Source organism: Vombatus ursinus, unplaced genomic scaffold (assembly GCF_900497805.2).
Source record: "Vombatus ursinus unplaced genomic scaffold, bare-nosed wombat genome assembly UNPS02009132.1, whole genome shotgun sequence".
In the NCBI taxonomy this organism is placed as follows: domain Eukaryota; kingdom Metazoa; phylum Chordata; class Mammalia; order Diprotodontia; family Vombatidae; genus Vombatus; species Vombatus ursinus.
Window position 1 is genome coordinate 1,291,017 of NW_020948910.1, and position 15,573 is coordinate 1,306,589.

Consider the following 15,573-nt stretch of genomic DNA (forward strand, 5'->3'; position numbering starts at 1 on the left):
AAGAAATACAAGGATTTAGAGAGACAGAGATGAGGAAGGAGTACATCCCAGGCATGGGGCACAGTATCTATAAATGTATGGTGGTGAGAGATAGAATATTCCTTTTGGGAAACTGCTAGTGTTCAATTTGTTTGGAAACTAGAATATGTGAAATAGAATAAAGTGAAATAAGTCTGGAAAGGTAGGCTGGAGGCATATTTTTTGCTGTTGTTGAGTCGTTTCGGTCATGTACAGCTCTCCTTAATCCCATTTGAGGTTATCTTGGCAAAGATACTGGAGTGGTTTGCCATTTGTATCACAAGCTTATTTTACAGCCTAGATAACTGAGGCAAATGGGGTTAAGTGACTTGCTCAGGGTCACACAGTCTGAGACTGGATTTGAACTTAGGTGCTCATGATTCCTGGCCCTTGGCACTCTATCCACTGTGCCATCTATAAATGAAAGTTCAAGAAGTTTGAACTTTATAGTAAAGGTAATTGAAAACCATTAGAAGTTTTTGAGTAGGGGAATCATATGGATAAACTTTTAAGAGGATGATTTTGTCAGTGATGCAGAGGAAAGATTGTAGAGGGGAGAGACTAGAAGAAGGAAGACCAATTAGGAGACTAATAACAATAGTCCAGGATGGAGTTGAAGAGGGTCTGAAGTGGGACAGTGGACATATGAGTGGAGAGAAAAGGACAAATGCTAGAGATGTGCAGAAGGCAGAATTGGGAAGTCTTGAAACTGATTGAATATGAGAGTTGAGGGAGAAGAAAAAGTCAAGGATAACTCCAAGGCAAAAGCCTGGGCCAATAATAATATGAAGCTAGGAAACAGACAGACAGACACACGCACACAAATAGGGAGAGTCTCTATGACACTCTCTCAAATTCTCTCTCTCTAATAAATATATATTTATAATAATATATGTATGCATCCACATATAGGTATATTAATTACATATTTATATAATGTCTAATATTAATAAGATATATTTATATGATATTTCTATATAACAAATATTTATTTATTTATACATAAACCTGTTGCAGGCCTTATCCTGCATAAGTGAATAGCTACTGAAATGGGTCCAGGCATAGTTTGTGCTTGAGAAAATATGTCAGATCCAGAGAATTTTTAAGATTTTTTTTCTTCTTGAGAATCTTTCTGATGGAGTTTGTCGTTTTGAGAAGTTCCCTTATGGTGTGTGACCTATTTTAAGAAGTGAGTAGTATTGGATTGCATTCAGTTGAATTCCTATGAATATTTAATCTAAATTCTAGCACCATTTCATTGCAGAACAGACTCATGTTTATGTATCACATGTCTTTATATGGAACATGAAAATGATTGTAAAGCTCTTTGCAAGAAATAAAGTGTGATATTAAAGGCTGAATTAAAATATGTAGTTCTCACATAAAGAAAAATGTCTGAGAATCTTATTTCATTAACAGCTTCAAAAATCATTATAATTAGACATATAACAATTATCTTCATAGTCAAAATACAAAATGTTCCAAAGTAGTTTATGAATTCATTTAAAAAACAATTTTTATTCTTTAGGCATGTGAATACAATTGTGTTATCAAATGATTGGAAAAGTTTATTATAACATAAGCTAATACACCATAAAAAAAACCCTGGTAACTTTTTTCTCCACTAAAATTCAATTTGAGCTCAATCTGAAAAAGAAAGTTTCTTCATGGAATGCAAGAGGCCTAGGATTGTTCTATTTTTTTTTATTCCTAGCTCCTAGCAGGTGTCTGGCACATAGTAGGTACTTAATAAATGCTTATTGATTGATTTATTAATTAATATCTGGCAAACATATGGCAAAGCAAACTATTTAGTATTTTAAATATTCCCTGGTGGTTTTTTTGTACCTGTGAATTTCCCATTTTGCAAATTAATTTAAAATTTTAAATAGAGTGACTTATTAATAATTCATTCAAATTCTGGTAGAAACCCAGACTAGAGATTTCCTTCAGGATTTTGATGAACCCATGATCTCATGAGTATGAATATCCTTCCTTTAGTATAAATTGCAACTCAGTTATCTATACCTTTTTCTGTGTGATTCTTACTGTTGACTTTCCATAGATTCTCTCTAGAGGACTCACCTACCATGCTGAAGGCTTTTCTTTGTTTAAAAACATATACACATATGAACATGTGTGTGTATATATGTAGATATACACATATACATACATACATACATACATACATATATACATACATACATTTCATGAATAGCCAGGGCATCATTCAAGCTATCTGTTATCACTCACTACAGCTATATGGCCATGCCACATTCGTCTCTTGTTATGCATGTCCTTTGTAATATCTTTTAAGCCACTTTTTTGTATGTGAGTTCTTATTAGAAATATGTAGCAGCCTACTCAATGAATTTTCTTCTTTTCTTTTTTAAAACAAAGACTTTTTAAATTCTTTTTCTAGTACCAAATTCTCTCTCTCCCCCTACTCCTTCCCCCACCCAATAAGAAGGCAAGAAAAACAAAATCTATTTCAAATGTGTGTATTCATGCAAAACAAATTTCTGCATTTGCCATGTTCCCCCAAAAGCAAGAAAAATAAAGTAAAAAATATGCTTCAGTATGTACTCTGAGTCTATCAGTTCTCTATCTGGAAGTAGATGACACGTTTTATCATGAGTCATGTGGAATAGTGGTGGGTCATTGTGTTGATCAGGGATATTAAGTAAGTCTTTCCAAGTTTATTACTTTTATAATATGACTGGTTTTATGTTGATTATTTTCCTGGTTCTGCTTACTTCACTTTGAATCAATTCATTTAAGTCTTCTCTGTTTTTTTCTTCATCATTTCTTGTAGCATAATAGCATTCCATCACAAGAATATACCACAATTTGTTCAGTCATAACCCAGTTGATGGGCATCCCCTCGGTTTCTAATTCTTTGCCACCACAAAAAAGAGAAGCTATAAATATTTTAGGGGTCCTTTTCCTCTTTCTTTGATCTCCTAAGTGTACAACCCCAGTAGCAGTATTACTAGGTCAAAGGGTATGTACAGTTTAATAGCCTTTTGAACATAGTTCCAAATTGTTTTCCAAAATGATTGGATTATTTCACAGTTCCACTAATAGTGCATCAGTGTGCCCATTTTCTCACATCCCCACAAGCATTTGTGATTTTTCTTTTTTTCAATCTTAGCCAATCTGATGGATATGAGTGGTACCTCAGAGCTGTTTAATTTGCATTTCTCCACTTATTAGTGATTTAAAACATTTTTTGTTTGTTTTTGTTTTTTAGGCAATTGGGGTTAAGTGACTTGCCCAGCTAGGTCACACAACTGGTAAGTGTCAAGAGTTTGGTCTGAGGTCAAATCTGAGTGCAGGTCCTCCTGCCTTCAGGGCCAGTGCTCTATCCACTGCGCCACCTAGCTGCCCCCTAAAACATTTTTCATGTGCCAATTAATAGCTTTGATTTTCTCTGGACTGCCAATTCATATCCTTTGACCATTTATCAACTGCAGAATGGTTTCAATGCATCTTTCTGTTGTCCTTTGGGTCACTTGTAATTTTGATTCTTCTGAGATTGTAGCATTCTATGATTCATGGCCATATAGCAAAAACATAGGCTTTTCTAGGACAGTGAAGTTTTAGAGTAGTCGTAAATGTTTTATTATTAATCTCTTATTATTCGGTTCTGGGGCTCAGTTCATTGCCTATATGCAATGCTTGTCTTAGAATATGTGTGCCTAGGAAAGGGGAGAGGGAGGGTATGTGTGTATATGTGTGTGTGAGTGCATGTATGTACACCCTCTGATGTCATGATCTGAACAATATTTACATCTATTTTGTTTTTCTATTCTAAATGAGTGACTGTGTATCTCATTGAGGAATCCCTGTAGTGTTCTAAGGTTTCATTCAATACAGCACAGAGTATTCTACAAAGAAGAACATCTGGAAACAAATCAAAAAACATTTATTAAGCACCTAGTGTGGGGTGGGGGTAACTAGGTGGCAAAGTGGATGTAATGCCTGGCCTGGAGTCAGAGAGGCTCATCTTCCTGAGTTTAAATCTGGCCTCAGATACTTACTAGCTGTGTGACCCTGGGCAAGTCACTTAACCCTGTTTGCCTCAGTTTCCTCATCTGTAAAATGAGCTGGAGAAGGAAATGGCAAGCCACTCCAGGATCTTTACTAAGTAAAACCCTGAATGGGGTCACAAAGAGTAGGAAACAGCTGAAAAACGACTGAAGAACAGTAACGTATGCCAGGCACTGTGCTAAGTGCTAGGGACACAAAGAAAGGCAAGGTCTCAAACACTAATAGTGAAATGTTCTTCTGTTTAGATTTTGCACAGGACAGCCTCCAAGACACCAGTGAGTTCCTCTGTCAGTATATTTCTCCATTCTATGCCTTATTTGATATTGATATTCAGCAGACTGCTGAAAACAAAATTTACCTGTGTGGTCACATCCAACATGGAACCTTTTTTTTTTTTTAATTTGTCTATATACATGTGGGCAATTGAGGAAAGACTTTAAAGTTTCATTTTGTCCTAATGCTTAAATTTTCCCCCCTTTTATACTCCCCCTGTTGGGAATCAATGAACCACAGACGCTACAGAATCTTATATTCTACATATGCGTTGTCTGGAAAAACCCAAAACATAAGAATTGTGAAATCTTCTGGGTATATGCTCTAAGAGCCTCTTATTCTCAATTTGCAAATTTAAGTCACAATCCAAGACATATACTGACACATATTCTTATCCTATTAGACTTCATTTTTACTCTTAAAAAAAAGTTAGAATAGCTGATGTCCTTGGAAAAACAGAATAATGTTCACTTACCATGTGTTTATAAGCATAGAAGGATCAAATATCATGTTCTTATTACATTTAGTAGCAAAGCCATAGTTATTTTCCTTCTAATGAACATTAATCAATCAGAAACTGCACAAGAATGAGTTTGGTAGGAGAATAACACATTCGATTTGCTGACGGGGCAATATAGTTTGTAGGGGAGTTTACCTGTTCGGTTGCCATATGGGCAAAGGGATCTTTGAGGTGTCTTTTTCTAAGATCTGGCTTTTCAATTCTACAATATGTTGTGTTGCTTTTTTCCCCTTTTATTCTGAACTTAAAAAACACCAAATAAAAGGAGCATTTTCATATAATGAGTAGAATAGAATAAGAATATTATACATGCAACTGAAAAATGTATATTATGTACTATTTGCTCTATTTCTTAAATAAATGACCTAACTTCAATGTTTCAACCTTGCATCTTAATTTTATCTTTTGTCATTGTACTACCATAATTTCTGAATGTTTTTCTCCCACCTCTCCTACCCAGGGAGCCATCCCTTGTAACAATTTTTTTAAAAGAAAGAGAAAACATTTAGCAAAACCAATCAACACATCAATCATATTTGACAGCAGAGGCAATATCCTATACCCATAGTACTCCACCTCTGCAAAGAAGGGAAAGGAAATATGTTTTCTCTACTCTTCTCCAGGGCCAAGCAATGAGTTCTTTGGTACTTAAGTAATACTTATTTATTTATATTTATTATTTAAATGTATTTATATTTAATATTTATTAATATTTAGAAATACCAATGACATACAAGTACTCGAAAATCTCATTGTGAAACATTTAAAAGTGATTCACTTTATTTTGGGTCAAATTGGGTCCTTCTTTCCTTCCCTCCTTCTACGTTTTTCAACACTATACAGTATTATCAGCTTAAACTTAAAAAAAAATAACGGTAGCATTCTTGTACAAGACTCCACTAGTTTTGGTATTATTATGCCACAATTATACTATACTATGAAATATGCACTCAGGTGTTTGAATGGAGTAAACAATATAAACAAACATGGAAAAACTTATTAAAAAGAATGTATCCTTTGTAAATGTGTGAGAAAGGGGTCAGCATAATTCCTAGGATAGCAGGGGAAAACAACATCAGAACACTTTGAGGGGAGACAGTTCATATAAATGAGAAAGGTCCTACCAGTGAGGTCTCTGTTTGGCCACCATCCAAGGTCACATGCTTTGCAGGTGAATTCATCTTGCACATACTCATTCTCCTTGCATGCTGTGCAGATCCAACAGCAGCTCACCTCTCCTTTCCGGATGACCTAGAATACCCAGATTTTTCTTTCAGAAAGCTAGCCATTTCACTTTTTGTAATGCCAACGCTTTCACTCTGGCTCTTATTAGTTTCAGGTGAACCAGAAGCTTATTTGAAGAACATTTCACATAATGGGTGAACTTCAGAAGATACGGGTTTGGGACACATGCTAGATTCACAATCAGTTGTGATATAGATATGAAGCTAATATGAAGGATCCCTTATGTTATTGTGTATTTCTAATAATTGTCTGAATGTTTTTTTGCCTAAACCTAGAGAACTTACAAGAACTTTACTCACAGAGAGAATGATGGTAATGAGATACAGTTGAAAGAACAATGGGGCCTTAGAAATAAAATTCTTATTTGACTACCCCTTCCTCACAGCTATAACTAGTCACCAAGTATGTCTAATTCTTCCTATATAATGATCCTTCCTTTATATTACTTTCCTTTTGCCATCACCACCCCTTCCTGGTATTGTACTTTCATTAACTCACTCCTGGATGGTAACAAGAGCCTTCATCTGTATAATCTGCCTGAAATCTTTCTATCTCCCCAAATTTTTCCTCCACATAACTGCTAAGATTACCTCACTTCCCTGGTCAAGAAATTTCAGTGCTCCCCTATCACATTTGCAATAAACTCTAAACTCCTCAGCATTATACTTATCCTATGTAGTATATTACTCTCAGTTCATTGTCTCTCTTCAGCTTCCCAATAATGTGTGTGTGTGTGTGTGTGTGTGTGTGCATGTAGCTTCATCACTTGTTACCTAAAACCATAGGCTAATAAATAGAAAGCTGGAAGGGACATTAGGGACCATCTGGTCCATTCTCTTTATTTTTACAGATGAGGGAACTAAGGCTCAGAAGGTTAAGTGACCTCCCAGAATGACTACTTTACCCTCAACTAAATAGTCACCATATTAATTCAGTCTTCCCCAGTCACTCAACTTAACACACTTGGATTTGCCTTTTTGATTTCTTGATTTGCCTTCAAGAACATTTTATCCTTCACAAAGGGGAAAACCAACAAAGTATAACTCCACTTTGGATCTCATTATTACTAACAGAGAAGAGTTGATTGCTAGGTGGAAATTATAGAAATTCTAAAACAAAAAAAGCGATAATTTATTTTTAGACATTATAACAGAGAAAGAGAAAATCCAAGCATAGCCTGATATGCATTGTAGATTTTGAGAAAGCAGATTTCAGTGGGTTCAGAGGAAATGTAGGTAAGATTTCATTTACGAAAATGTTGGAGAGTAAGTCAGTCCAGAAGGGATGGGAAAAGCTCAAGAATGGCATTCTGAAAACAAAGGGAAACAATTTCAATGAGGAATCAGTCAACAAATATTTGTTAAGTTCCTACTTTGTACCAGTGCTAGGAAGAAAAATAGGACTTACATGAAAAGACTCCTGTGAATGTACAGGGAACTGATCAACCAAATTACTTTTTAAAAATGTATAGGAAATGGAAACAAGGCCAGGTAAGAAAGGATGAATATGAGTTCATTATAGTCCTATAACAATAGTGTCAAGAATGCTAAAGTTCCCAATGAGCTGAGGCTAATGAGGGAAGCTAAAGGCAATAATAGGGTTTCTTTTTTTTAAAAAAGCTAAAATGGAAGAGGAGGATCATAGAGGGGAGAGAATCCTTGCTTGGGGTTGAGAAGATGATGAAAACAGAGAAAGCAGATCTGCTTCTTCTTAATTTGTTTCCGTTTTTTTTTCTCTGCCAAATAGTATGACTTTTGTCCTAGAAATGACAGAACAAAAATTGTTAATAGGGAGTCGATACCAAGATAAGTGAAGCATTAATAGGAGAGCACCTAGTTACCCTTGGATGAATTCATGTTACCTAGCCCAGATGAACTAGATCCTTGGGACCTGAGAGAATTGGCCAATGTGATTGCAGAACTAATATCTGTGATATTTGAAAGCTCATTGAAAATGGAAGAGATACCATATGATTTGGAGAAGGGCTGATTAGCATTTTTCTTTTCTTTTTTTCTTTTTTTTTTAGCTAGGCAATGGGGTTAAGCGACTTACCCAGGGTCACACAGCTATTAAGTGTCAAGTATCTGAGGCTGAATTTGAACTCAGGTACTCCTGACTTTAGGGCCAGTGCTATCCAATGTGCCACCTAGCTGCCCCTAATTACCATTTTTTTTAAATAGAAGAGAGTGACACTTCCAAACTAAAAGCCAGTGAGCTTGACTTTGAATCTGGAAAAATTATATACTAGATGATTAAAGAGATAGTTGATGAATATCAAGAAAGGGAAGTGGTGATTACAAAGAGCCAGTAAGACTTCATCAAGAATGGGTCATGGCAGGGGCATCTAGGTAGTGCAGTACACAGAGCACCAGCTCTGGAGTCAGGAGGACCTGAGTTCAAATCTGGCCTCAGACACTTGACATTTACTAGCTGTGTGACGCTAGGCAAGTCACCTAACCCTGATTGCCTCAAAAACATAAATTATTAAAAAAAGAATGAGTCATGCTAGACCAGTCAATTTCATTTTTTTTAAAAACAGGAATGTTAAACTATTAGATGATCAGAATAATGAGACTATAGTTTACCCAGGGCATCTAGGTGGTGCAGTAGATAAGAGTACTGGGCTTGGAATCAGTAAGACTCCTTTTCCTGAGTTCAAATGCAGACTCAGACACTCATTAGCTGTGTGACCCCTAGGCAAGTCACTTAATCTTGTTTGCCTCAGTTTCCTCATCTGTAAAATGAACAGGAGAAGGAAATGAAAACCACTTTAGTATCTTTGCTAAGAAAACCCCAAATGGGGTCATAAAGAGTCAGACATGACTGAACAACAACATAGTTTACCCAGGTTTTAGCAAGGCTTTTTGATGAATGTCTTACATTCTTCTTGTGGGGAAGATGGAGAGAGAGGGATTTGATGATAATACAGTTAGGTAAATTCACAATTGGTTGGATGACTCCACTCAAAGAATAGTTGTTAATGGTTTGATGTTAGTATGGTGGGGGTCCTTTGGTGGAACCTCCCAGGAATTTGTCTTTGGCCCTGTGCTATTTAACATCTTTATAGATAAAGATAGAGAGACTTAGATAAAGGCATAGATGGCATACTCTTCAAGTTTTCAGATGACACCAAGCTATGAGTGAGAGCCATCATATTGGATGACAGTCAGGATCCAAAAGAATAGTGACAGGCTAGAATATTGGGATGAATAAACTAAGATAAAATTCAATAAGGATAAATATAAAATCCTACAGTTGGGCACAAGAAAATCAACTTGACAAAAAGAAAATGGGTAAGGCATGGTTAGATAGCATTTGAGAATTTCAGTATACTGTAAGCTCAATACAAGTTAGCAGAGTGATCTGGCAGATAAGAAAACTAATGCGATCTTGGACTATTAAGAGAAGCACTGCTTCCAGGAATAAGAGAAGAGGGTCCTTGCTTTGATCAGCTCCCATTCCAGAGTGTTGTGTTCAGTTCTGGGTGCCACAACTTAGGAAGAATGCTGATGAGCTGGAGAGTATCCAGGGGAGGGTGACCAGCATCACCAAAGGTTTTATTCCATGTCATATGAGGAGTGGTTGAAAGAATGGAGAATATTTCTCTTGTAGGAGGGAAAAGTCAAGAGTCAAGAGGGATACAATAGCTACCTTTATGTATTTGATGGGTTTTTCATGTGTAGAAAGGATTAGATTTTATTCTGTTTAGCCAAGAGGGCAAAACTAGGAGTGATGCAAAGAGGCAATTTAGGTTTAATGTCAGGAAACCATTCCTTGGAATTGGAGCTGTCTAAGAGTGGACTGGGCTCTCCTGAGAGGTGGTGGGTTCTCACTTCCACCCCCAACCCACACCTTTGGTGGTCTTCGAGACCAGGTCAGATTATCATTTTAGGGGTACATCATAGTGGGGATTCCTTTCACGTATGGGTTGAAACAAACACTCAAATTATTTGATTCTGTGTTTTAGAATCATTAAGAATACATTTTTTAAGAATGCTTATTCAGACATACTTGCTTATATTCTGAAATATTATAAAAATATGAAAGTAGAGCCATATAAATCATAAACTTTAGGCCAAGAAAGAAGATAGATTTAAAATGGAAAGATTGGGTTTAGGCTTTTCTGATCATTCTATGTAAAGAGCCAAATTAATTTTTCAAAAGCTGAGAAATATAAAGAAAGAACAAATTCCTATCAAACAGAAATAAATGAAAAATGTAGTAAGAGAAATGACCAATGGGAAAAAAAAGATGTTTCCCTTACATGTTGCCAGATGGTGGTGGGAAATATATTTATATGTGTGTGTACACACACATACACACACACATACACACATATATACACACATACAAACACAGTCACATATATATAAATCTAATAACTGCAAAATGGAATAAAGAAAGCTTTCAATGGAAGGAGTAAAACCAATTAGAGAGTAAGATAAATATTTCTACCTAGAGAAGTTTTTAATGACATGTTTAGATAGGAAAAAGCAAGAATTCAGAAATAACAAAATTCAAAAATCCAGTAACAGATGTCTACATGGATGGGGAAGAGAATAAATCATGGAAGAATAAAGACATTGCTTGTGGGTGAATTGAGGTGTGCAGAAAGAGAAGAGGAGAGTGAATTTCTAGGATGAAAATGGAGGAGCTGAAATAGTGCCACAAGATTAACTGTGGAAAATGGAATTTTGGATGGAATTGTTTCAAGAGAAAGATAAGGTACTGGAGAAGAGGAAAGAATGTGGTTGAAATATGTATTAAAGACATGTATATATGTATGTATATGTACATGTATATGCTTACATATACACAAACACACACACATATATGTAACTTATGCTAAAGTATATATTAAAGGATGAAGAAACATGATTTAACAGCAGACACAGTTCAAGAAGGGAGCAGCATGATTAAATTCTTGAAGAGAGGAGAAGCTTCTGGGTCTGAAGGTCTCACTACCTACTCCTACAAGACTTTTCAGGATGGCCTGAACAAATATTAACACTGCACTATCTAGTGGCATATGAGAAATGATCAGCACCCAAAAAAAATACATATATATAAAAATAAAATTTGGCATATATGCATACATTTATGTGTATATGTACATATATGTATATACGTGTATGTATATACATATGCATATACATACACACACATATATATGTGAGCATAAATCATAGAACTCGGCAGGAAAAAGAAAAGGCAGGGAAGATTCTTTTAGATATAACTCAAGGAAAAAAAAAACAACAACTTTTGATTGGATTAAGAACTTATTATCTACCACCTCCCACCCCTGCAAAAACAAATGAACAAGTAAACAAACAAAAACCCACCCTCTTTCTAAACTTCTGTCTTTCTACTGAAGATATTTCCTTGCAAATTTGGAGTCATCCATGATTCCTCAGTCCTTCTCACCCTCCATATCCACCCACTGTCAAGTCTTGGTGATTCTATCTTCATATCACATGCTTATGTTCATTACTTTCCACTCAGAGGGTTATCACTGTCATTTGAGCCCTTATTACCTCTCAGTAGAGTATCATTAGTCTCCCCATGAGTTTCCCTGCTTTCAGTTTCTCTCCTTGACTATCCATCCTCCATAGAGCTTTCAAAATAATCTTCCAATGCCACCTTTCCCCTTGTCACTGTTTAGCAATTTGCAATGGTTCCCTTTTGTCTGTAGGATTTAAATCCCATTAACAGTCTAAATGACATTTCATATGCCTCCTCTTCATCATGCACTCTACTCTAGTCAAATTGGCTTACTAGCCATTCCCTAAACTTGTCCTTTCATCTGTACCTATAATGTACTTTCTCTCTCTCTGTATATATATGTATATACACATGTAAATACATATATACATGCATACACATACACACACATATATAAATGTCGATAATACACTTTCTCTCTCTCTCAGCCTCTAGAATACTTAGATTCATCCAAGGCTAAGATAAGATGACATTTCCTATAAAAAGTCATTCCAGACACCTCCCCCCACCCCATTGATGTTCCTTCCCTTCTCAAATTACTTCATATTTGCTTAGTAGTATATATGTTCATAGGATCGTCTACACAGAGCTGGATAGAATCTTAATGTTCATTTAGCCCTCTCAATTTGCAGTTAAGGAAACTGAGTCACAGAGATGCTAAATAACTTGCTCAAGGTCCCACAGGTGATAAATGGCAATGACTAGGTTTGAACCCTAGTATTCTGCCTCCAAATGGAAAGGACTATTTCTTTTTTGTCATATCCTGAGCACTTCCCATGGTCCCTGAAACATAGCAAGGGCTTAACAGATGTTTGTTAAGTTGAATTCAATGTGGTTTGCATGATAAACTGCTGAAATATGTGAAAACAAAATATTGATATGACTGGCATGGTCATGCTGAAGAGGTAAATTCCATTTATTTAGGGATAAAATGAACTGAAGATCTTGAGACCAAAACATTTTCTTTCATTGGTTAATAGGTTGAACAGTCATAACATATTACATTTTAAAATTTTTTTTCTTTTTAACATGTGTTTTTAAAACTTTGGGTTACAAATTTCCTTCCTTCCTCCCTCCCCACCCACCCTCATTGTAAAGGTCAGCATCTTGATACAGGTTATAGATGTGTAGTCATGCAAAGCACTTCCATAGTAGTCCTGTTGTGAAAAACTAAGTATATTTCCCTTCATCCTCTCCTATCCCCCATTTATTCTATTCTCTTTTTTGACCCTGTCCCTCCTCAGAAGTGTTTGCTTTTGATTATCCCCTCCCCCAATCTGCCCTCCCCTCTATCAACCTCCTGCTCTCTTGTCCCCTTCCCCTCTTATTTTCCTGTAGGGTAAGATAGATTTCCATACCTCATTGCATATGTTATTCCCTCCTTAAGCCAAATCCTATGAGAATAAGATTCACTCATTTTCTCTCACCTTCCCCCATTTCCCCTCCACTGTAAAAGTCTTTTCTTGTTTGTATCATGTGAGATAGTTTACCTCATTCTACTTCTCCCAGTATAATCCTCTCTCACCCCTTAATTTTATTTTCCAGATATCATCCCTTCATCTTTAATTTACCCTGTGCCCTCTATCTATCTATTACATATATGTAATTTTTTTTTCCTCCCACTACCCTAATACTGACAAAGGACTCATGAGATACAAATATCATCTTTCCCTGAAGGAATGTAAACAGTTCAACCTTAATTAGTCTCTTATGATTTCTCTTTCCTGTTTACCTCTTCCATGTTTCACTTGAGTCTTGTATTTGAAAGTCAAATTTTCTATTCAGCTCTGGTCTTTTCCATAGGAATGCTTGAAAGTCCCCTATTTCACTGAATGACCATTTTTTACCCTGAAGATTATACTCAGTTTTGCTGGCTAGGTGATTCTTGGTTGTAGTCCTATCTCCTTTGCCCTCCGGAATATCATACTCCATGCCCTCTGGGCCCTTAATGTAGAAGCTGCTAAATCTTGTGTTATCCTGATTGTGTTTCCACAATACTTGAATTGTTTCTTTCTGGCTGCCTGCAATATTTTCTCCTTGACCTGGGAATTCTGGAATTTGGCTACAATATTCCTAGGAATTTTCCTTTGGGGATCTCTTTCAAGAGGTGACCGGTGGATTCTTTCAATTTCTATTTTGCCCTCTGGTTCTAAAATATCAGGGCAGTTTTACTTCGATAATTTCTTGAAAGATGATGTCTAGGCTCTTTTTTTGATCATGGCTTTCAGATAGTCCAATAATTTTTAAGTTCTCTCTCCTGGATCTATTTTCCAGGTCAGTTGTTTTTCACATTCTCTTCTATTTTTTCATTCTTTTGGATTAGTGTTACACTAATTGATTTCTTGATTTCTCAAATTGTCACTAGCTTCCAATTGCTCCATTCTAATTTTTAAGGAAGTATTTTCTTCAGTATGCTTTGGACTTCCTTTTCCATTTGGCCAATTTTGCTTTTTAGGGCATTCTTCTCCTCATTGGCTTTTTTGACCTCTTTTGCCATTTGGGTTAGGCTATTTTTTAAGGTTTTATTTTCTTCAGTATTTTTTTGGGTCTCCTTTAGCATCACTCTCAGTTTCTCCTCTACTTCTCTTACTTGCTTCTCAAAATCCTTTTTGAGCTCCTCCATGGCCTGGGACCAATTCATATTTTTCTTGGAGGCTTTGGATGCAGGAGCTTTGGCTTTGTTGTCTTCTTCTGGTTGAGTGTTTTGATCTTCTTTGTCACCAAAGTAAGATAATATAGTCTGACTCTTTCTGCACTGCTTGCTCATGATTCCGGCCAATTATTTGAATTACAAATTATTATTATTATATTATATATTATATATATTATAATATATTATTATTATGAATTATACCTTTGTTAAAGTAGGGGTCCGTTTCCAGTGTGGAGAATGTCCTGTCCCAAGCTTCAGGGGTTTTGCACAGCTGTTTTCAGAGATACTTCTAGGGACCTGTAAATTTTCAGTTCTTCCAAGGTGCTATGATCAAGGCCTTTCCTGGCCTATACTCTGGTCTGTGAGTGACCACAAGCACTCTCTTCTGTCTTGGAACTGTAAGGAGGATTTTCTCTCTACCACCACTACAAGTTCCCCTGCTAGCATTCCTCCTTGCCCCAGGACCGCCACCCAGAACTGTGACCCAGATCCAAGCACAGGCAAAGCAAGAGAATCCTGCACCAGCAGAGAGATTCCTGCAATCCCCTTCTGATCAGCCACTCAATTCCCCCTCAGTCTGTGGGCTGGAAGCTCAGGAGGCAGCTGCTGCCCTGGGGAATGGGGTTGGAACCCCACCGTGCTTCTCTCTCACCACCGCAGAAACAGACTTCTCCCACTGACCTTCTAAGCTGTCCTTGGTGTTCATGGGTTAAGAAGTCTGGAAACCACCACAGCTGCCTGTGATTCAGTCCTCTGAGGACTGCTCCAGGTTCCCTGTGGCCTGTGCGCCCATGCCAAATTGCGCTCCTCTCCCCGCCTGGTGCGATATACTTTTCTGATCAACCATCTAGGTTATCTTGGGCTGGAAATTTATTTCACTTTGTCTTTTTGTGGGTTCTGCTGCTCTAGAATTTGGTTTAGAGTCATTTTTATAGGTATTTGGAGGGTTTTGGGTGAGAGCTCAAGCAAGTCACTGCTTTCACTCCACCATCTTGGCTCTGCCCCCCAACATATTACTTTTTTGTTAACTACTCATACTTGTTAGTTTATAGTGGAAGTCTGTAAGGAAATTTGGTTGTAACTGGAATCTTTTTAGGGATAGTATAGCTATACTTAGAAATTGCTTTTTCAGTCATTTTAGTCACATCCAACTCCTTGTGACCCCATTTGAGGTTTTCATGGGAAAGATTCTGTAGTGGTTTATTTCCTTCTCCAGCTCATTTTACAGATGAAGAAACTGAGGCAAACAGGGTTAAGTGACTTGCCTAGGGCCACACAGCTAGTAAGTGTCTGAGGCCGAATTTGAATC

General features: G+C 36.7%; 1 protein-coding gene across 2 annotated transcripts in view; it reads right to left on the reverse strand.

Moving 5' to 3' along the window:
- GRM1 (glutamate metabotropic receptor 1) overlaps nt 1–15,573 on the reverse strand; it is a 415,558-nt gene that overhangs the window by 34,041 nt on the left and 365,944 nt on the right. For both annotated transcript variants that reach the window (XM_027850717.1, XM_027850718.1), the window contains exon 6: nt 5,989–6,115. In XM_027850717.1, coding sequence (XP_027706518.1) covers nt 5,989–6,115 — 127 coding nt within the window. The remainder of the gene's footprint in view (nt 1–5,988; nt 6,116–15,573) is intronic.